Below are 22,189 nucleotides of genomic sequence, written 5' to 3'. Positions count from 1 at the left end.
TTAGCTGAGTGGCAGAGAGAAGGCACTAGATGCTGCTAAGAAAGTATATAGCAAAGAAAATGTCTTAAGCGGTTTGAGGAGGGGGAGTTTGGAGAGAATGACTAAGCTATCCAGCAAAGGCTGGGCTTCCTAAGGAGAGGGGGATCTGGGGTACTAGAAAAACTGCCACGAGGTGGGGAAGAGTAGGGAGAGTGTGTTACAAATACGTGAAGAGAATGCGGGAGCAGCTGTCCTATGCTAAGGATGTCATTGTCTTTCAAAGGCTATCTTCAGAATCACTCTTAAAGATCTTTAAGATCTAAATTTTTCTCCAAGGCTTTGGGAACTAGGGTCGTGTGTGTGTGTGTGTGTGTGTGTGTGTGTGTGACAGAGAGAGAGAGAGAGATCATGTTGAAAATTAAAAGGCTCAGTTTTATTTGGGGTAGAGTCAATATCTGATACACAGATATTGGTTTACTAATATGTTAGTAGGTTACTTAATAGAGAGGTTTGTGTGGTTTTTTTTTTGCGTTTTTTTTAAATAAAAATTGCATGCCCAAAGGCACTTAGTTTGTGCCATTGGTCATAGAGCCAGGAATTGTACAGTGGGAACTGGAGGTAGAATTTTGACTATAGGTGTGTGAAAATAGAATAACAGGCTAACAGAAAAACAGCAAATGATGAGTTCTCTTGTGGCACAGTAGGTTAAGAATCTGGCATTTTCACTGCAGCAGCTCGAGTTGCTGCTGTGGCAAGGGCTCAATCCCTGGCCTGGGTGCAGTTTCCGCATGCCGTGGGCATGGCCAAAACAAACAAACAACAACAACAAATAAAACAAAACAAACAAAAAGACCCAGTAGATGCCACAAGGCCAGAAGTTACCTTAAAGCTGAATTTGTTTTACCCAGAGCTGAGGGAAGCAGACACAACTATAGCTTTGTAGGCACATTGTTGTTGGACTAAGGGTATGGCATTTATTAAAAAACACATTCAAAGAATCCATTCTGAGTTTAAAGCCAGATACCTGGTCCTATTTTGAGGAACCTCATCTCTAATATAGAGACTTAGCCACCTTTTATAGAAACCCTCCCAGAGTTAATTAGTATCCCTGGCAAGTGTTCATTGTTGGGACTGTTCTCTCGGCTCTTGCTAGGTCCTTGGAGAGGGGATTGTTACTTTGATCCCTTTTGATTTCTCAGATAGTCTTTTAGGATTGACCAGAGAGAAAGGAGAGTTAGCATCTAAAAGTTCCACAGCCAGATGGCAGAGAGATGGGCCATAGCGGTGTCTAGCCTCAGCTCCAGAGACAGAAGGCAGTGTCCTATCAGCCGGCCACAAGTGACACCATCTCACCAAGCTTCCACATCAAGCGACTCTCTGTAAGGGCAAAAACGTGTTCAGTTTTCTGTTAGCATGCTCGCACTCGGTTATTGACCTGTGTGCTGCATGTGTTCAATTTTTTTTTAAAAAAAAAGTGTGCCGTGGCAATTCCCTTAGAATCATACTAGGTCTGCTTGACCTGCCCTAAGGAATACTTTCAGAAGCATTATCATATACAATTTATTTTCTTAGTTGCAGAGGGAGACAGGTGAGGTGGAGAAGGAAGCAGTGGGATTGGCACAAAACATTAACTTGAATCGCTTTTCAAAGCTTGTTGCCACAGTATAGTAAATATGATTAATTGCATAAAGCACAAACTTTTGTTGTTAGCTCTTTAGTCCCCAAATCAAATTATAAGAAGTTATTTACAAGATTTAAATCCTAAAATAAGATACTGAAAGTAAAATAATGGGAGCCTTATTCGTCTTCTGGGAGCATTGTCCCTCACCCCAAATATGGTCCTCATTGTAGGAATGCTATTCCTGTTGTAGAAAGTGAATTTGAAATCTATGAGAATTTATTGAGGAACTCCTGATTGCCTAGTTTCTAAGTTTTAAGAATTTGACAATATCACATTTCACTTATCTTACTGTCTGCCTCCTATTTTACATTTAAGTGTTCATTTAATTCAATCTGTTTTGTTTTGCACTTCTGGAATTTTCTTTTCCCTTAAACTTACTGACCTTTGTCTAGACATTTTGTATTTGGTTGAATGATGCCCTTACAAATAATATTACATAGTGATAGAGATAATCTATGGAATAACAAAGGCTCATTAGTATCTGCCTAATCTGTTTTACCAAAGGCCAGAGCTTGACAAAGAAGATCACAACCTAGTGGATCCTGCTTGTTCCCAGACAAAGCTTGTTGATTTAGCTGATGATATTTGTCGAGTCCATGCAGGTACAAATGGTAATTGGAAATGATCCAGGAGTCCATGCAGGTACAAATGGTAATTGGAAATGATCCAGGAGTCATAAATGTAGAAATTAAATTGCGACACCACTCTTCCAAGGGCTTGGGCCAAAAATGGAGGCGTTATCCTTGCCTTTACTCTTTCTCTGATACTCCCCACCCTGTCAACAAATCCTCTTGGCTCTTCCACTAAAATATGATCCAGAGTCTGGCCCTTTCTCAGCACACCCACTACTTTTAACTATTCCATTCTTAGCCACCATTTCTTTGGTGCATTACTTCAATAGCCTCTTCACTGTAGGGAGAATTGTGAGTGTAAGGTAAAAATGACAGTGAAAGATGGCTACAATATCTCTGCATTCCTTTACTTTTCAGGCAGGCTGTGTCTAAATTTCTAGCAGAATGTTTGATTGCAAGAACCAGAATATTTGACTGCAGAACCTATTCAAACTCATTCAAACTCATTTCCTCATTTACAAGGAAGGAAAGAAAGTGTTGCCAGTTTCACAAGGAATAAGATTTGGGAACTGGAAAGTCAGGAACGGAGACTTTTCTTTCCACCTCGCTAGAGTCACATCTCTGGGTGTAGTTTGTGCATCTGCTCTGTTCTCCTGGATTCCATAGTTGCCTGGGCACTCCCAGGTTCCATCTCAGCTCCACATGACTTATTAGTTGAGACTAATTAGCATCTTTGTGACTCAACTCCAAGTTCCCAGAAGATAATCTCTTGGGTTGGCTTACTTCAGATGTTTGCCTTTGATCTGGTCAGTTTAGACCAAGACACATGGTCACCAGATCAAAACACAGTTGCCCAGGTCCAGCATCTCAGCAGGCCCTGGGGACCCATTCAGAAAAGAGAGCATGAAGTAGGCAAACCAACTCATCAACATCCCTACTGCAATTTACAGATAATTTAAATTCAATATTCTATTAAATGGTGTAGTGAATCAATTATTGTCATGCATACATCCTTTGGGACTCAATAAGCGAAAATCAAGTTGATATAAATGAAAACTAGCAGGTGAGGTTGATTTGGTTTACCTTCTAGAAATTTTCTGCCAATACAATAGTTTCGCCTTAAAATATTTATTTTTGGTTTCTATTTATTCCTCTCAATCAGCAGCCAGCTGCCCCTGTGAGACCAATAACAGAGCCTTTGTTAGCTAAGTAGCCCTTAAAAAAGCTAATGAAGACTGGCAGATTCAGGAATGCAATAAATTCTGGATCTTTGGCCTTTCATGCCAAATAATTTTGTGTGTTAATTATTTCTTTTTGTGTGTTAATTATTTCTTTTTTGCCTTTTAATTTTCATTGTATTAAGAGAGTACTGTTTAGAGCAGTCCTGCCTCAGCTAAATGTAATATAGCTATTTATAATTTATCAGTAGTATACACTATTATGTCCTCATCTTCTAGTCCATTCTTCAGTAAGCAGGTATGAAAGAATTCCATTTGGGAGAATGTCACTTGTCCAAAGGCAGAAAGCTATTGAATTGTTTGGAAACAGCACACTGATTCATTCATTAAAAATAAATAAATAAATAAATAAAATTTTGTTGAGAGATTTTTATGGGTACAACTGAATCGTGTACTAAATTTTAAAATGAATAATACGAATTACTGAATTTTTAATCATTTTATTCTGAACTTTTTTTTTGCCTTTTCTGTCTTTTCTAGGGCTGCATCTGCAGCACACGGAGGTTCCCAGGGCAAGGGTCCAATTGGAGCCGTTGCTGCCGGCCTAGGCCAGAGCCACAGCAACACCAGATCCGAGCCGAGTCTGCGACCTAAACCACAGCTCACGGCAACCGTGGGATCCTTAACCCACTGTGCAAGGCCAGGGATCAAACCTGCAACCTCATGGTTCAGGATTCGTTAACCACTGAGCCATGACAGGAACTCCAAAACTTTAAATTTCTAATGAATTTTAATTTTAAATCAAACTTCTTAATCTAAAAAAATCAATTGATCAATTGAAACTGACTTATGACAAACAGCATGAGTTTGAGGATCCGTTATTTTATCTTTGCCATCATAAAGGTTGATATTGTTTTTTACCCAGCAGAATTATGGATATGTCTCTGAACCGGGAGAGAATGGTTTGTAAGTTCAATAAGTTAACTGAGATTAGTGGATATGCCCCATATTCATCCTCAGGTCTACTTGTCCTCTGTGAACCAAAGTCTTGGGAATACTAGGATAAGTTGATAATCTGTTGAGAGGGTGAAGTACAAAAATCAAAACAAAAATTCAGGAGTCAAAAATGGGAGACTGGCTTACATTGGTGTTTTGTTGAAAACGCTTCTACCTCAAGGATAGTTTTTCTATTCTACTATGTGCAACTAATGTCATGCAAACTTTACATCTTTATTGCAGTTTATTCTCACAAAATTCTAGAAAGAAGGTAGTATTAATCTCATTTAACATATGAGGAATATGACCCTAAGATAAGTAAGTAATTTGCCCAAGGTTGCACATATTACCAAGGTCTGGATTGAAATCCATGTCTGGCTAACAGCAGAGCCTAGGGTTTTTCCACTATAAAAGACCTCTCAGCAGGAAACTGTTTCTTCTCCAAAGAGTTCATAATCCAATGAAGACAAATCATCCAACAGATTTATTTTCAAACTAGATAAACAGGTGGATCATAGAATTCTGTGGGGATGTGGTCCTTTCTGCAATTTATACTTATGGAGGCATTCGTCTTTTTAAAAACCTCTCCGGGGAATTCTGATCACCTCCCCAGCTGCCTTACAATGCTCTTTTCCCTCCTCTTCACCTTGTCAGCTCCTCATCACTTGGACTCAACCACAGTGAATTCTCCATTTCCAGGCCTCCAGCCAATTAAATTACCCTCTTCAGTCCTGCTCCTGCATGATTCCATCAATGAACTCATCACATTGTTTCACAATTACTTATTTACTGAGATATGTCCCCTTTTGACTAGGGAGCTTTTTGAAAGCAAGAATTATATTTTGGGGTTTTCAGCACCGAGCACAATGTCTCACACTTAACAAAATGTTTCAGAGAACTAAATTAGTACACAAAAATTTCAGAGCCACTTGGAAATAGCCCAAGAAAAATCTTCAAATTTGCTATATCGTTTGTTACATCGAACCAATTAACTGAGTAGTTCAGTAAATATTAAACCACAAAACAACTTTATAGGTTTCAGGTGTAAGACATCGTCCTTGGATAAGGAAGCTCCACGGGGAACTACATTTCCCGAAACCCCTGAGGCCCAGGGGTAGTTGGTTTAAGCCCGTCACATCGACCAATACCGGGATGAGAATTTCCCTGAGCGGGCAGGAGGGGACCAATCACAAAGAAGAGGGCGGGTACCTCTGATTTGGGTTCTGAAAACCCTCTGTAGCTCAAGACCATCTTAGGCAGAGTTGTTAGCTTGGGAGCTTGTTCTCCCTTTCCACCTCACCCCTACGAATAAAATTAGTCTTCATGGGTTTCCATCCTTCTTTACGTTTTTTCTTAGTTTCTAAATCCTTCCTAATCAAGTACCTCTTCTTTCCATCCACTTTTCTTTATTGAACTCACTCTCCGGAAATGGTACCCGCAGCTCATATGAATCTCTCTGCCTTTTCAAACTTGAGCCAGACATTTGCCTTCAAGCATCTAACTGAGATTTTGACAGTGAAGCAGTGGAAAGGTTTGAGCGAAAACTTCATCCTTCCCTCCCTTGCAAGAGTAGAGAAGTCGCTGGGGTCTACTTAGTGGATAATCAGCATTACCTGGCAGATTGGAGGTTCTGAAAATGAGTGTCCGAGCTGTGTTTACCTCAATTCTCGCTCCCGCCCCCATCTCCGCCCACCGTAGCATCGGGGCAGATATCCAGCCCTGGGGAGGCTTTCCCTTTGGCAGACCATCCCACTCTAGAAGCTACCGGCCACCGCCACGCTTTAATTCTACCAACAGTACCACACTTTCCTACCTCTGGGTTTATCTCCTTTCCTAGTACCTAAGTCTGCCATCCTCTTACCACAGACATAACCTTTGTCTAGACGCACTTTTTCGAAATCCAAAGCCAAATCAATCCAAAACAAAGCCCATCAATAAAGCAGCAACAGCGATATTGCAGCCAGTAGCCGGGAGTGTGTACCTCATTAAAGGGTGAGAGCATAAACCCCCGCTTTAATGACCGAATCTGAAATAAAGGTTTCCTGCTACTCGTTAGTCGTCAACATTTTTACTATCCCAGCTGCAGGCAGGACAAGCAGCTGCATCCTCTAGCAGGGCGATTGAGATGGGAGAAATTTAGCCGCGGTCTGGGATTTTCGCAGAGGATAATTTAAGCCCCAGCTCCACTCTGGCGGCGGAGGAGGGGGAGGTGGGTGCGCGCTGCGCGCATGCTCAGGAGCCCCAGTCCGCGGAGGCCCAGCTGCCACCACCGCCGCGGCGGGCGCTGTAACCGCGGCTGCCGCTGCTGCTCGGAGCGGGCGTTGGCGCCGTGTGTCGAGGCGCCCTGTCAGGCGAAAGGGAGCTGCCGGGCGGGAGCGCGGGCGGCGGCGGCGGCGCCTGAAGAGGGCAGCCGGGGCTCAGAAGGAGCGAGGGCGGGCCGATCTAGCGGCGGAGGAGCGAGGCGGAGAGCGCGGGGACCCACCCCGGGCGCCCTGCGTGCGATGCCCGGCGGGCAGAGGCGCTGAGCGGCAGGGAGCCGGCGCGGCGGCCGCGGACCGAGAGCCGGCGACCCCGGGGAGGAGGAGGAAGAGCAGGAGCGGGAGGAAGCGCCGAGGGACTGCGGGGCCCGGGCGGGCGTGGAGCGGCGGGGCCGCGGGCCATGGACGCGGCGGCAGCGGCGGGGGCGAGCCGGGGTGGCGGCGCGGCGCAGAGTAAGCCCGCGGCCAGGTGAGGCTGGGCGGAGCGGGCTCCGGGCGCCGCCGCCACTGCTGTGCCGCCGGGCCGCGGAGCGAGGCGGCGGCGGCGGCGGCTGAAGCGGCGCCACAGCAGCCGCGGCGAACAGCGGCGGCCTCGGAGGAAGAGGGTCGCCGCCCGAGGCTGTGGTGACCGCGGCTCTCTCGTCGTCGCAGTATTTCCTGTCTGGATTATCTTTTGCTTCTCCCCAGCTGCCTCCTTCCCCTCACACTCCCACTCCCTCCCACTCCTCCGCGTCCTCGCTGGAAGCTGCCCTCGGCCCGGGCTCGTCCCCCCTCCACGCCGGGGGACGCTCCTTACCTTCCCTCCCGGGCTGCGGGGGAACCCCGCCGAGACCATGAGGAAATTCAACATCAGGAAGGTGCTGGACGGCCTGACAGCGGGCTCGTCCTCGGCCTCGCAGCAGCAGCAGCAGCAGCACCCGCCTGGGAACCGGGAGCCCGAGATCCAGGAAACGCTCCAGTCCGAGCACTTCCAGCTTTGCAAGGTGAACGGAGCGCGCAGTCCCGCGGAAATTGGGGTCGTTTTAGGGGCAGCTCGGGCTTTACGTGCTGGTGCGAGGTATTGAGCGCCGGTAATAATCCTACCTCGAATAAAGGGCTCGCTCGTCTAGCAAACATTTGCTTGGTGAGCTGTGTTGATTGACATCATCTTACTCCTTTTCGTTGATTTATTTCACGTGCAGCAGTCGTCTCAAGATTGCTTCTAACCTGTTAAACTGACCTTTAATTCGTATTCTTAATCTTGTGCCTTTTTATATTTAAGCATTTTAATATCTAATTCACCAACTTCCAAGTTTCTTTTGGGAGCAGTGCCAATTGCATATTGTTTACCAAACAGCCAAGCCTGTTCAACTAGATATTTTGCTTATTACTTTCCCTTTAAAATGTGAAAGGAGGCTTAAAATATGAAATCACAGGGTCCTTCTATCATGGTGTTTGGTTAAAAAGTTAGAACTGTGATTTTTTTTTTGCTTGTTAATGGCACGACAACTGTCAGCAGTCTGTAATTCAGAAAGAATGATGCAGCGAATTAATTCACCAGCTGCTCAATGAGAAATACAAACTTGTGTTGGTCTTAATACCTGCCTTCCTCATAAATACCAGGCGCGTTCCTAAGTCAGAGTTTCTTAAAAGAACGTAATACACTTTTTTGCCCTCGTGTCCTAAAATTACTAAGGATTTAATAGTAAATTGCAAAATATATGCTTTATTTATTTTCATTGTTACACTTTGAAAATGTTGAGATAGATGTTTGCTAACTGCTTTACTGAATCCTTCACTAAAGTAATTATGACAGCATTTCCTTAGCAGTTCTTGGCATTTGGCATCCAAAGTCATGATGAAGTTTATACGCTTGAAATAAAGCATGAATTGCATTTTAAAATTTACAGAATTTTTGACTACTGCAAACTTTATTAATTTGTTCTCAGGCAGAATAGAATATTAAGAAATTTTCTTCTATAGAATGCCAGTATGATGGAAAAATAGAAATTAAGGTGTAACACTAAGATAGATTTGGGGGGTCACAAATTTGGGGGGGTCAGGTTTAACTTGCATAAGTTTTGTTTAATGTAAATTTCATAGTTTTCTTTTTTTAAAGCAGTGCATGTGTATGTTTTTTGCATCAATTGTAGTTGGTTCTAGATTCTAATGCCTCTACTGTTCTTGTTCAAAAATTTTGCTTCCTGCCTTGGTTGCTGTGATGTCACTTGCCCATCCCTAGACTGTTCGCCATGGATTCCCCTATCAACCCTCAGCCCTGGCTTTTGATCCTGTACAGAAGATCCTGGCAGTGGGAACTCAGACTGGTGCTTTAAGGCTGTATCCTTTAATTTAATCTTTTTTTTTTTTTTAACTTGTACCATATTTTCTGTAGTCTTTCTGTGTTGCTGATTAGTTGCTTTTCCTGTTGCATTCCAAAGAAATGGTAGGATCAGGTATTATGTGAAATCATGCAGTAGTGTCTTTTCCCATGATTCTACATATATTCAGGTTGTATGTTGCTATTTAGTTCTCAATTTATAGTAGCTAAACATGTATCTACATAGAGTTCTGAAGTTTTGCTGTAGTAACTACTGTCTTTGCAAGGAGGTAGACGTTTCTAATGGGAAATATATCTGCTTGTACTAGTGGACCTTTAAACGGAACTAGGTTTAAAGACAGTAGCACAGGCACATTTTATTTGCTTTTTAAAAATACTGTGCACAGTCAGTGTTAGAATTGTGACCTATTATTCTAATGAATTAGAAGTTGAAGTGGAATTTGGTTGTTTTTGACTCTAGAAAAATCATTAGAAAATATCCATCGAGAAAAATCATTCCATCTAGAAAAACATTGGAAAACAAATTTATTTCGTGTAGGTAGTTACAAAGTGTTGCTATTTCTAGAAGTTGTAGAGATCATTTTCTTAGTATAATGGAAATGGGTAAGTGTACTCTCTAGATAGGTTTTTCCCTTTCATGGTCTACATTTGTTATGTAAAAACTGTTAGCCTGGCTGTACTCTCAAGTATTATTATGGAGAGAATTATTTTTCTTGGTTTATGCATGAACTATGATAGTTTTGTCATAGTGCGTTTTTCCAAATACCTACTCATTCTTCAAGATCATTTTTTTAGTTTGAACAATGGAGAATACTTCATAATTCTTCTTTTAACTATTTAACTTGAAATAAAATTGGGTAAATGTCATAGTAAAAGTAAACATTCTTAATCTAAATGATCTTATTTTTAAACTTAAACATAAAACTTTGAAAACAAAAATGCTTTGTTTATCCCTTTGGAGGATATCTGCTTCCTACATATTTTTGAAGTAATGTGTTGGTAATAAATAGAAAAAATAGCACTAGATACAAACACGGAGGAGCAGGGAATTTTATCCCCTACATTTTAGGTTTGTCTGGCGTCTGAGCAAGGGGAGGGGAGCCTGCATTTGAGTTAAACATGTGCCTTACATTTCCTATAATCTTTTAAAATCCTCATTTCGCAGTAGTGCTGCATATGGTATCAGCATATGCCTCAAGTTTCATTTGTGATTAGTGTGCTGTGTTTAGTGTGTTATGTTCAAAATGCTTATAAAAGTTTTCATTGGACTGTGTTACTAAGTGAAGTCAGTCATTCATAGTAAATACCAGTATTGCACTCCTATCTATTAAAACTGTAAAATCTGACCAGGTTAGATCTGAATCCGTGAATTTCTAAATGGTTCTTGCCCAAATATCTAGATAGTTGATATTTTGGGCCTCAATTGTTTAGATACTTTTATTCCTATATCCGGTGATCAATACCTTCTAGTTTAGGGTTCCTATTTTAGTCTTGTGAAGATGAGAATAAAATTAACTTTGGCAATGTGAGTACTAAAATTAATTTTGGCAGTGTGGGTGCTAAGTATTCAACAAAACTGTGTAATGACAAAACTGTGTAATGACAAAAGTAGTGTGTTGTTGGCTCTAGATGGACTATTTAGAAATGAAAAGCAGATTTGTTTTTGTTGTTTCCGGTAAGAGTATCATCTCTGGACTAAAAGGAAAAGTTGATCAGTTATTTTTAGATTATTTTGCTTTTCTTTTAAATGGGTTTTACTGTTTTCTCAATCAAGACTCAGTGTGGTCCTAATTTTCTTATGGTGCATAACTTTTTTTTTAACAGCCAGTCTGCTCCTTTTATAATTTAATGTAATTTTAAGTACCACAAGCAAGGCTGATTTTATAAAACTAAATATTTTTCTTACACAAGACTGTATACCCCTAATACATTTGATAATTAGTAAATTGCTCAGAAGTTAAAATGTTAGGCTTAATGTTAATTACCAAATAAAACCAAGGATGAAGTGTACAGAATCGTCACTTATGTCTTTTTCTTTTTTACATGTTTTTATAGTTAATATACTACATGAAATGTGAACCTGTAATTACAATTCTATTCAGTTTTTGATTTTTTTTTTTAGAACCTCTTACTATATTTAGAATGAACTTAGGAGAGCAATTTGCCAAATATATTTCTATTTTCCCTTTTTATGATACTTACATAAATATTCTAGCATGATAAATTGGTTTGTCTACCAGTAATACCACCTCATCATTCCTTCTGTTAGGTTTAAGTAGGAGATAAGTTTATGAGCTTTATTACGGCTTTGAGTTATAGAAAATGGCTAAGACCTTTTTATTTTTATCTAATTTCCACATACGTGGTTTAAGATATGTTAGTTTTTCTGTTCTTTGTTTTTTCGAAAGCTAGATAACTAAAGTTTATTTCTAAGCTCCATGTTGGTTTAATGTGCAGACTTTGTTTTATTGCTGTTGCTCTTTTTACCTTTTTCACTATTGCAATTGGTTTTAGTTCTTTTATTTTCCTCTTATATTAGACCCTTGTAGCCTGTAATACATTTATCCTAAAAGATGTCTTCAGAGCAGAAATATACTTGTAAATAAATTCTTTTAACTGTGGAGCCTAGTAGGAGGTATTCACAGTGGGATTGGGCTATTAGAATTTGAATTGCATATCTAATTTGACTAATAGGATGTCTTCCTAAATGTTGCAGGATAAATTAATTTACCTATTTTTGGTTAGGAAGATAATGATGTGAAATTTACATCTGATATCTAATGTTTGTAGACAGAAATTAGTGAAAATCTGAATTCTTAAAAACAACCCATAATGAGGCAAGATAAATTTAATGTATTTGCTACATTAATGTATAGCAAATGACTGATATTATTATAAACATGCTTTATGTTCAACCTTGCCTTCTGGAATGAATATGAGATTGGAACGAACTTATTGATAGGAAGCAGGTAGGCAGAGTTTTATATGCCAAGTCTTAACAGTAGTGATGTGATTTAATTATCTTAATTCTCCTCCTTTTACCATGTAGAAAAAGGTGAAGTTTGATTCTTCTGAGGAATCTAGGGATCTGAAATATTGGAATGAAATAGTCATCTATTCTCATATGAAATAAGTAAAAGGGAGAAAAAGGTTCTAACCACAAGAAGGAAGGCATTTCTGGTAATACTGCTGTTGTCTAGACTTCTGGTTTACTAGTATAATTTTGAAATTTCTCCATAATCTGTTGTAACATGGGCTACCTTGGTCTTTTTTTTAAGGTATTTTGTTTAAACACAATGAGGTAGTTTTATGTATTAATATTTCAAGGACTAAGCCAAAAAAAATGGAGTTTCACATTTACTGAATTTTTATAAAAATCTTGAGTTTTTAAGTATCAAATATTTAAGGACCTCATTTATTATCTTCCTGATTTGTGGAAAATGGAGTAGCGGTTTCTACTTTGATAAGGTATGGACTCGTCTTTTAAAATACAGTGTAATGTTGCTGAATGCAGTCTTACAAAATGATTTCTATACTTTTCTGATCATTTAATAAGCACTTCATTGTTAACATTTGATTATGAATTGTGGCCTGATTTCTTGTTGGTGTCTTGCCACTAAAGAATTATGTGTCTGTGAGTTAGTGTTTTGTTTTTTTCCCTAACTTTTAAGATGAGGATGCTATATTAGACGATTTCTTCAAGGAACAACTCTTGAGATTCTAAGTAGTTATATGTCATAAGTATGCAAAAGAAATGAAAATAAGAGTCTTACCTTCAAAAAGTTTCCAGTCCTAGCTAAAGGACTAGAATTACATAAATGTAATTGAAATTAGAATTACTTAGGGCTCTACTGACATGGCACTACTGACGTGGCACAAAGTCAAATTACAGGTAACTTGACTGCATATGATATTTCTGCACATTAGTAGATGAGGATTCAGAATGGCAGGGGAGGAGTAGGAAAAGTATTCTAGGCAAACAGTGTCGGTAAAAGTAGAGAAAAGGGAATCATGGTAGTTAAGAGGAATACTATAGAGGTTGGAATTGTGATCCTAATTGAGTTGGGGGAAAAAATAAGAAGCCAGTTGGTGGGAAAACCTTGAATGTTAACCTGAGTTATCTGGGTGTTTCTCAGTGAGGAATCATTGTAGTTATCTAAGGACATATGCTGTCAGGAAGACAGTGTGATTTTTAGGCTGACTAATAGGGCAGTGGTGTCTTGGATGAAAAGAATAGGCCAAGGGAACCTAAATATGTAACCATTACTCCGTATGGTTTGTGAGGTGGATCCAGGGCAGGGGCAATGGAATGGGAACTGGAGAAGGACTTGACTTCTTTTTATCCAATCCTGGGATAACTAAAGATGATGGTGAAATTTTTAGATCCTTCACTGAGGCAGTTAGAAGACAGAAATGGAAAACTCGGTGAAGAAGGTGGCAGAGTAATGTTGAGCTTAGGATTATGTCGTCTTTTACACTATTCCATTTTGGGAAGGTAGCCTAGACTTATTTTACCTTGAGAACTTGATATACTTTTACATTTGATTTCCTTTGGGTTGATCATTGGTGACTTCTTGGACTTTGTGATTGAATTGAACTGGTTTAAAGTCACTGTTAGCTGTTGGGCTTTGTCCATTTGTCCTAGGTCGGTGTCTCTCAGTTGTGCTAGCATTTGGGGCTGGATAATTTTGTGGGTTTGTCCAGCACATTGCAGCTTATTTAATATTTCTGGCTCCCACTTACTCAATGCCAAAGTTGTTTCTGCTGTCATTGTGGCAACCCAGATGCCCCCCCCCCCGCCGTCCTTCCAGGTGCTTCTGGTTGAGAACCATTACACTTTGTCCTAGTTCTTCACCAGTTAAGTGGGAATAATAACCCTACCTCACTCATGAGGTGAGCATCAGGATTAAATGCAATAGTATGTATGTGTAGTTTTTTAAGACTATGCAAGCACTGCTGTGGGGACTATTCAAGATGCTGTAAGTGAGAGTTTTTCTGAAGGCCCCTTAGCTGTGCACCTATTGACTCATTCATAATCCAGGTCAGTAGATACAGAAGTGTAAACCTTTGTTTACAAAAGGGAGCCATGAAAAAGCATGTGAAACACACTTTTTTCATTGTTGAAACAGCAGCTCACATTGAATACTAAGATGTTTGGTGGTTGTTTTCCTTTTATAATAAAGTCAGTAGATAGTCTTGCAACTTAAACTCGAGTTTTAATTTTGTTTCTTCCCTTGTTTTGTTAAATACTTGTTGAGGGCAATGCCGGGTGCTGTATAGAAATGCCTTAATTTCATTTATTTTTGTAGCTAATGCAGCCTTTGAAGAAAAGGTCTTAAAGTAATGTTTTTGCCTTTTTTAAAATGACTGTGTTCTTTTCAACCACAGGTTTGCAAAATTGCTATTTATATGTGATGAAATGATGTATGTTGAAGTTTATTACACTCTGGAGGTGATAAATGATTGTTTAATGATTTTGTACTATAAAAGCATTGGAATGTTTGATTATGCTGCTTATTAATTTTATTTTATAAAACATAATTATAATATTGGCAAAAATGTTTGGAAATAGATTTTTTTGTTCAAAGTAGTTAGTGAAACAGTTTAGCTAGGATGTAGCCAAATTTGTATTACTCTTCTCACCATCCTTTAGTTCATAGAAGAATTCTAGTCATTTGGAATTCTAGCTGTAGAGGAGAAACAAGGACTTTGAAATATTTTTGACTTTTCAACTCAGCTCTTCATTAAAGAGCACTTTGTATAAAAGGGAGAATGAGTCCTATGTCAGCCATAGGTTGTGATTCTCAGCATGGATTACTGCAGCAGGAAAAATACGCACATTATTTTAGAAACCACTAGAAGAGGTATCTGCCTGCAAGCAGTTATTTTGTAAGGAATTTCTTATAGAGCAACACAGTATGATAGAATCTGAATAGAACTGAAAAGAGATAATGTTAATTATTGGGATATCAAGTCGGTGCTTTGTAAAATCTTTCTGCTTAAAGTAGGATGGGTTTTAATTTCTTGATATTCTCTTTGTTTTCCATTTGTTTTTTAAGTATAATTTGCTTTTCAAATTATAACCTGACTTTGCCATCTGACAGAAAAAGATAAAGGAATTTTGGAAGAATTACCTTATCATTAAAAGATTTGTATTCTAGTCTTTAGACTAATTTTGGATAAGCCAACTAAAATCTCTGGGCTTTAGTTTCCTTTCCTATAAAGTGAGGAAATCGGGATGTGTAATTTCCAAGAGTCCTTTCAGCTCTAGGATCCTAGAATCTCCTGCCCCCCCCCCCCCATGAAGTATTTGGGAATGCTCTGGAACATCTGTCTAGAGTGGTCTTCTGATTGGTTGTTCTGAGTTCCTCTTAAAGAGGATGGCCTATCAGACTCAATCCCATTGTAGGCCCCCTTACTTTGTACCTGAAAACTATATTCATAATCCAAGTCAGTAAAAGCACAGGTGTAAACCTTTGTTTACAAAAAGGTGCAGGAAAAAGCATGCAAAACCACGTTTATTGTTGTTGAAACAGCAGCTCACGTTGAATACTAAGATGGTTGGTTGTTGCTTTTTCTTTATATAGTAGGTGGGGTCTTTACATAATAGGTAGGGTTTCTTTGTATAGTAGGCCTCATGTACTAAGTAGGTAGGGGCATTTTTAAATACTAAAAAAGTTTCCTTTCCTTACCTGGCCAATATGTAAAATTAAGATGCAGTTACCTAAAAATAGTTTTCTAATCACATTTTATTAATTTTTATATAAGAAATTTAATATAAAGACCAGTTTCACTGACTTACTGGTGTGTAATTTGAATAGCAAATTTGGTTATTGTACAGTAACTTGAAATAGTAATAACTAGCAATACACAGGTAAATAAGCAGACAATAGGGGTGAGTATCCCTAAGTAAAAGATAAGTTTTGGCTGTCTCAACATCATTCATTGGAAGTGACAATTTATAAGAAGGAAATTAACAATCAGAGTGTCAGCATTGCTTTGTGTGTAATGTTTAAATGAAACTGTCCTGTCCAAATTGGTGTATTATCATCATGAGAAGGTATATTCAGTATCTCAGGATTGCAGATTAATGAAATGTCTTTGGTTTGAATGAAAAAGATGTCTGTTTAAGAATGTAGCAGAATTCAGAGTTCCCCATTGGGTCTCAGAGGAGACAAATCTGACTAGTATCCGTGAGAACACAGGTTCTATCCCTGGCCTCATTCAGTGGGTTAAGGATCCGGCATTGCCATGAGCTGTGGTGTAGGTTGCAGACATGGCTTGGATCTGGCGTGGCTGTGGCATGGGCTGGCAGCTACAGCTCTGATTTAACCCTTAGCCTAGGAGCCTCATATGCTACAGTTGCAACCCTAAAAAAGAATGTAGCAGAATGGGCGTTCCTCTCGTGGCGCAGTGGTTAATGAATCCGACTAGGAACCATGAGGTTGCAGGTTACCTAGCCTTGTTCAGTGGGTTAAGGATCCGGTGTTGCCATGAGCGTGAGCTGTGGTGTAGGTCGCAGATGCAGCTTGGATCCCGTTGCTGTGGCTCTGGTGTAGGCCAGTGGCTACAGCTCCAATTAGACCCCTAGTCTGGGAACCTCCATGTGCCGCGGGAGTGGCCCTAGAAAAGGCAAAAAGACCGGGAAAAAAAAAAAAAGGAATGTAGCAGAATGATATAGAGAAACGGGCATTTTACTATATACTACCTTTTATATTTGAATGCCTTTCATTAAATATTAACACTATAAAACTTCCTTGGGAAGTAAAACACAGTGACTCCGGACTTGATTTTTTACGAAATAAACTGAGTTCATAAAATTATAAAAGTCTACTAAAAAAGGTATTTGGTACATCTCCCTTCCTTTAGTCACATGTGATATAAATCATTCTAAGTCACATTGATATAAATCATTCTGAGAAGAAAGAATTCCTTCAGATTTAATTACTCAAACTTCTTCCTCTGAAGTTGTTCAGGCGTCTATATAATGAATCTTATACTTTAATTTGAACCCATATTTAATTTTTGTTTGTACCACTAAAGACAAATTAGCTATCTTCTATATATAATTATTATTTTTAACATTTTTGAAGAATGTAAATAGCAGTCATCTACTAGATTTAGCAATCTCAATTGCTTTAATGTTTCATCCTCTTGTTTCATTTTCAAGAAATTTTGACAGAATACTGTAAACCAACTATAATAGAAAAAATAAAAATCATTGTATAAAAAAATTTGCATACTAGCCCTGTTTACTGTGTAACTTTTTTGTTTTTATTTTGGGGCTGTGGATGGATGGGGCAGGGGGTCGTGGGGGGAAGAATCACTGGGAGAGCTTATTCCTCATTGTTCTACACTGGGCAATGTGTTTAGTGAGTCCTTAGGTCTAAGAATACTTTTTTTCCCTGTTAAAATAATCCTTTAAAGCCCAGTGCCTTTTGTTTGTGTATTTTTGATTTAATTCCATTTCTGCTTCTACCTATGTAGCCACCTACTTAATTTAACATTTGAAGTCTAAATTTCTACATTACCATCATTTACATGGAATATCACAGTTGTCACATGTTTAAAACCAGACCTTTTGTAAATTATAGCTGTAATATTGAACAGTATTTTTCTTTTAAAATAAACTGTCAGAAAATCTTACAGCATATGAAAAGATGGAGTAGAGTCCCTACAAGTGCCTGTCAGAATCAACCAGTATCCTCTGCCTTATAAAGAGTCCAGAAATTGGACAGTGGTCAGTGTACAATTAAAAAATCAAAATGGAAGGAACTAACATATTCTTAATTGATCAACTTAGTATGTTCTCTACTAAAGACCATATAGAAAATGAGTGTGTATGTGTGCATACAGTTGAAGTAATGAAGATCTCAATCTTGAGTTCAGGAGTCAGCAAACTTTTTCTGTAAAGTGCTAAGTCGCACATGTCTTGTCTGTATTGTCTCTGACTCGAACGCTCAGCTCTGCCTTTGTAGCACAAAAGCAGGGGTGGACAGTATGTGAAGGAGAGAGTGTAGATGTAACAATATAACTTTATTTATAAGATCAGGCAGTGGGCTGCTTTGGCCCACAAGCTAAAGTTTAGCAGTCCTGGCTTTAGTTTATTAGGCTGCCTTGCTTTTAAATCAGAAAGGAATGCTCAGGAAAGAATTACTGACCTTTTTGTACTTGCCTGAATTATGCTTGCATATCTGCAAAGTTTAATCTTTTAGTCATAAATAGAAAAAATATTTTAAAGATTCAAATGATCCATGGGTATTGCTATACACCAAGTGAAATTACTTTCGTATTTTTTTTATCCCGTGAAAGGGGCATTATTTTTCTGATGAATTATAATTAGTATGATAATGAAGGTAACTGATTAGGCATCCTTTGGGGGCAGTTCAGTGATCAATTCTCTTATTTAAATATTCAGCTCGTTTGAGACCTTTACCTCTTAATTTTATCATTTGTAGTTTTTACCTAATATTCTTATTTATAATTACATAGAGATATGTAGAAAACATTTAGGTATTTTTTGAAAGTGTAAGCAGTCTTGAAGGTATTGTGATTCTTTAGATGTCTGCAAATTGTGACTAAAAATAGCTTAATTTCCCTGGTGAAAGAAAACAACCTGAAAAATGTATTAACAACAAAAACAAAACAAAACAAAAAAATCAAAGCCCTTAGCAGTAAATTTAAATGCATGGTCAACCTTTTAGGAATCAGGTGTATTGCTTGCCCCTTCTTGGAAAGAATGTAGGTGGTACTTTAATGGAAAACTGAAAGTATATACACTGCCAAATTTTCAGAGTTTCTCATTGCTTACATCACTTTTTAGTAGCAGCAAGTATAAATATAACTTTATTCAGTAGGTACGGCTGATTTCTACTTAGTTTCATTTCTCCAGCTGGTGTTTTAGTCCTTTTAGAAGTTGTTCTGTAAGACAAATGAAATGACATTCTGAGCATATTTCTTTATTGGTGTTATTTAAAAATGGGCATTGATTTAGAATAACATTGCCTTAAAATGGGGAAGAATGTAAAGGTTTTTTAACTAAAAAATAGCTAAGGTTTTTGGTTTTATCTTAATCTTCATTTGAAAATTAGAGTTTGCTTAACACATGATGTTATTTGCAAAATGTATAGTCTTAGAAATTATATGGTAATTATTGTTAAAAGATTTTTTTTTTAATTAGGGATTTTTTTTTTTTGTCTTTTGTAGGGCCTCTCCCACGGCATATGGAGGTTCCCAGGCTAGGGGTCTAATCGGAGCTGTAGCTGCCGGCCTACACCAGAGCCACAGCAACATGGGATCCAAGCCGTGTCTGTGACCTACACCACAGGTCATAGCAACGCCGGATCCTTAACCCACTGAGCAAGACCGGGGATGGAACCTGCAACCTCATGGTTCCTAGTCAGATTCGTTAACCACTGCACCACGACGGGAACTCCAATTAGGGATATTTTTATAATAGGTTTTGGTCATGTTCCCCTTTGAATAAGTGCTCTCTGGAACATGTGACACTGTTTCTGGAGAGGTCGTCTGTTGAAGAGTGATTAATCCTACCCTTTCCTGAAAGTACATAATCTTTTCTTGTAATAGCAATACCTCTGCTTTTTTCACGGCAGTGCTCTGCCAGAGGTGACTGTAAATCTAGTGGCATCAGCTTTTGCAGTGCTTTCTGCAAATTGCTTTCCTTTTGTGTATTTTCTTCTTTTTTGTCTTTTGAAAAGGAGAAAAAAGTGTTGAGGCAGATTTTCCATCTATTGAGTCTCCGTACTATATTTTTCATAATGTGTTTCATTTTTCTTTTAAAATTCACTTTGCCATTCTTGAGCAAAGAACTTAGCCATTAAGCATCTGAGAATGGATGGTGGGATAAAAGATTGTTTTTACTTGATATGTGAGAATGTATGTTCCTTCTTGTTTCTTTAACCCAGACCACTATTATTTATGATTATATTTCATAGTTGACTGAGCAAGTGGTTCATTTAAAACTATATTTATGTATCAAAAGCCATTCTGAAGAATTGCCTATGATAATAAGTATAATTCATTTTGACCTCTTTATAGTCAATCCTAATTCCAAAACAGTAGATAATATGAATATTTTTTAACCTCTCTGTTAAAAAAATAATAAATTCTTACTCAGAATAATAGTGGAAGATATAACTGGAGGCCTATTTCAACATAGTTAATGCTATAATTATATTTTAGTCTAGATACTGCAATTACCTTGTTTTGATGTTGTTTCATTCACATGAAAAGAAATCAGTTGACTGACATAATTTTTCAAGTACCACTAGGCATTTTCTGTAAAATATTATAGTTGTGTTGGGTTAAGGAGGTTTTAAATGTTGACCTAAGTAACTTTCCTGGTTAATTGTAGCATTTTGTTAAACTTTTACTGTAGAAAGTGTGCACGTTACAAAAGTTGTGCTTAAATAGAAGACGGGCAGAATGTTAGAATTGTGAGTGAGTAGTAAAAATTATGTCCACCCATATGACTGTGAGAATGTGGCTAGCTTTATTTCTTAATATACTATTTTTTTAGAGATTTTTGCTTCATAGCAAAATAAAGCAGAAAGTACAGAATTTTCCTTATACCCCTGTTCCCACTTGGCACATTATCAACAATCCCACATTATCAACAATCCCAACTAGAGTGGTACGCTTGTTACAGTAACGAACCTATGTTGACCCATCATCACCCAAGTCCATAGTTTCTTAGGGTTCACTCTTGGTGTTGTACATGCTGTGGGGTTTTTGTTTGTTTGTTTTTCTTTTGTGGCCACACCCACAGCATGTGAAAGTTCCTCGGCCAGGGATTGAATCTGAGCTGCAGCTGTGACCTATGCCACAGCTGTGGCAGTGAGGGATCCTTAACCCACTACACCACAGCGGGAACTCCACCCATCCTACTTTTTAATACCTGCCACAGGGAAAAAATGTACTTTTACATTTTGTTTGGATTCTAATTTTGAGGAAAACATATTAAATAACTATCTTGATGGTGCATTTTGCAAAGCAGAAGTTTTTGATCAAGTCCAGCTTTTTTTTTTTTTTTTTTTTTTTTTTAGGGCCATACCCACAGCATATAGAGGTTCCCAGGCTAGGGGTTGAATCAGAGCTGTAACTGCTGGCCCACACCACAGCCACACCATATCTGAGCCACATCTGTGACCTACACCACACAGCTCCCAGCAACGCTGGATCCTTAACCCACTGAGCAAGGGCAGGGATTGAACCTGCATCCTGATGGATACTAGTCAGATTTATTTCCACAGAGCCATGGCAGGAACTCACTTTTTTTCTTTTATGGATGGTTCCTTTGATGTTGTATCTAAAAAGTCATTGCCGTATAAAAGGTTATCTAGGTTTTCTCCTGTAATAGGAGTCTTACAGTTTTGTGTTTTACATTTCAGTCTACTATCCATTTTGATAATTTTTTTGTAAAGGGTATAAAGTCTGTGTCTAGATTCAGTTTTGGTGGGTGGTAAGGGGAAAGGAAGCACTCTGTAGTCCTATGATCAGATCTTAGGCTTTTGCTTTTAGTGAGCCCATGTGTCTGATTTGTGAACTTCACAAGTGCTTCTCAGTTCTCCTGTTCCCCCAGTTCCCCCAGATGTGTTAGGATCGCAAGAATGGGTTGGTGTTGGATATTTTCCTTCCTTTAGGTCAGTTAGATTCTGGTTAAACCCCCAGCAGTTTAGGCTCTGGTTAGTTTCTTCTGAGGGCAGACCTTATTATGAACAGAATGCTCCAGTGTATTTAAAAATGTTGCTTTCACCTTTCCAGATCCTGGAAGTAGGAGGGGGTTTTTCACACATGGTCACTGTGAGAACCTGGTAGAGCTCACTGAGGTAAAACTCAACTGAAGTGTGGGAAACCCCCCCACCCCTGTCCCCTATGACTGGGTCCACCTAGAGTTTCTAACTCTCAGACTTGTCTACTTTAAACATCCAGCAATTCATCAGTGACTGTTCAGGTTTTCCTACCCTAGCATTGATTTCCTGCCAAGCTGTCTGCTGGTTGGTTGGTTTTGGTAGGTTGCAATTCTCTGTATGGGCCTGTCTCTGCAGTTTTGAGAGCAGCCATTTGCTCTATGGTGTCCCTTGTCATAAATCTAAGAAGAGTTGTTGATTTTTAGTTCTGCTTTTTACTAGTAGGATGGAGTGACAGCTTCCAAGTTTCTTTATGTGCTGGTCCATAAACCGGAA

The 22,189-nt window shown here is 38.9% G+C and overlaps 1 protein-coding gene across 3 annotated transcripts in view; it reads left to right on the top strand.

Moving 5' to 3' along the window:
• Positions 1-7,136: 7,136 nt before the first annotated feature.
• The window catches only part of STXBP5 (syntaxin binding protein 5), a 170,945-nt gene continuing 155,892 nt past the window's right edge, over positions 7,137-22,189 (top strand). The window contains exons 1-2 of one of the 3 annotated variants that reach the window (XR_007133504.1): positions 7,137-7,647; positions 8,886-8,983. Coding sequence is in view for 2 of the 3 variants with exons in the window: in XM_047769986.1 (XP_047625942.1) it covers positions 7,498-7,647; positions 8,886-8,983 (248 nt within the window). In the remaining variant the exon portion in view is untranslated. The remainder of the gene's footprint in view (positions 7,648-8,885; positions 8,984-22,189) is intronic. The other 2 variants (XM_047769986.1, XM_047769988.1) reach the window with 2 other exon arrangements.

Source organism: Phacochoerus africanus, chromosome 2 (assembly GCF_016906955.1).
Source record: "Phacochoerus africanus isolate WHEZ1 chromosome 2, ROS_Pafr_v1, whole genome shotgun sequence".
NCBI lineage: Eukaryota > Metazoa > Chordata > Mammalia > Artiodactyla > Suidae > Phacochoerus > Phacochoerus africanus.
This window is presented reverse-complemented; position numbering and strand designations above follow the sequence as displayed.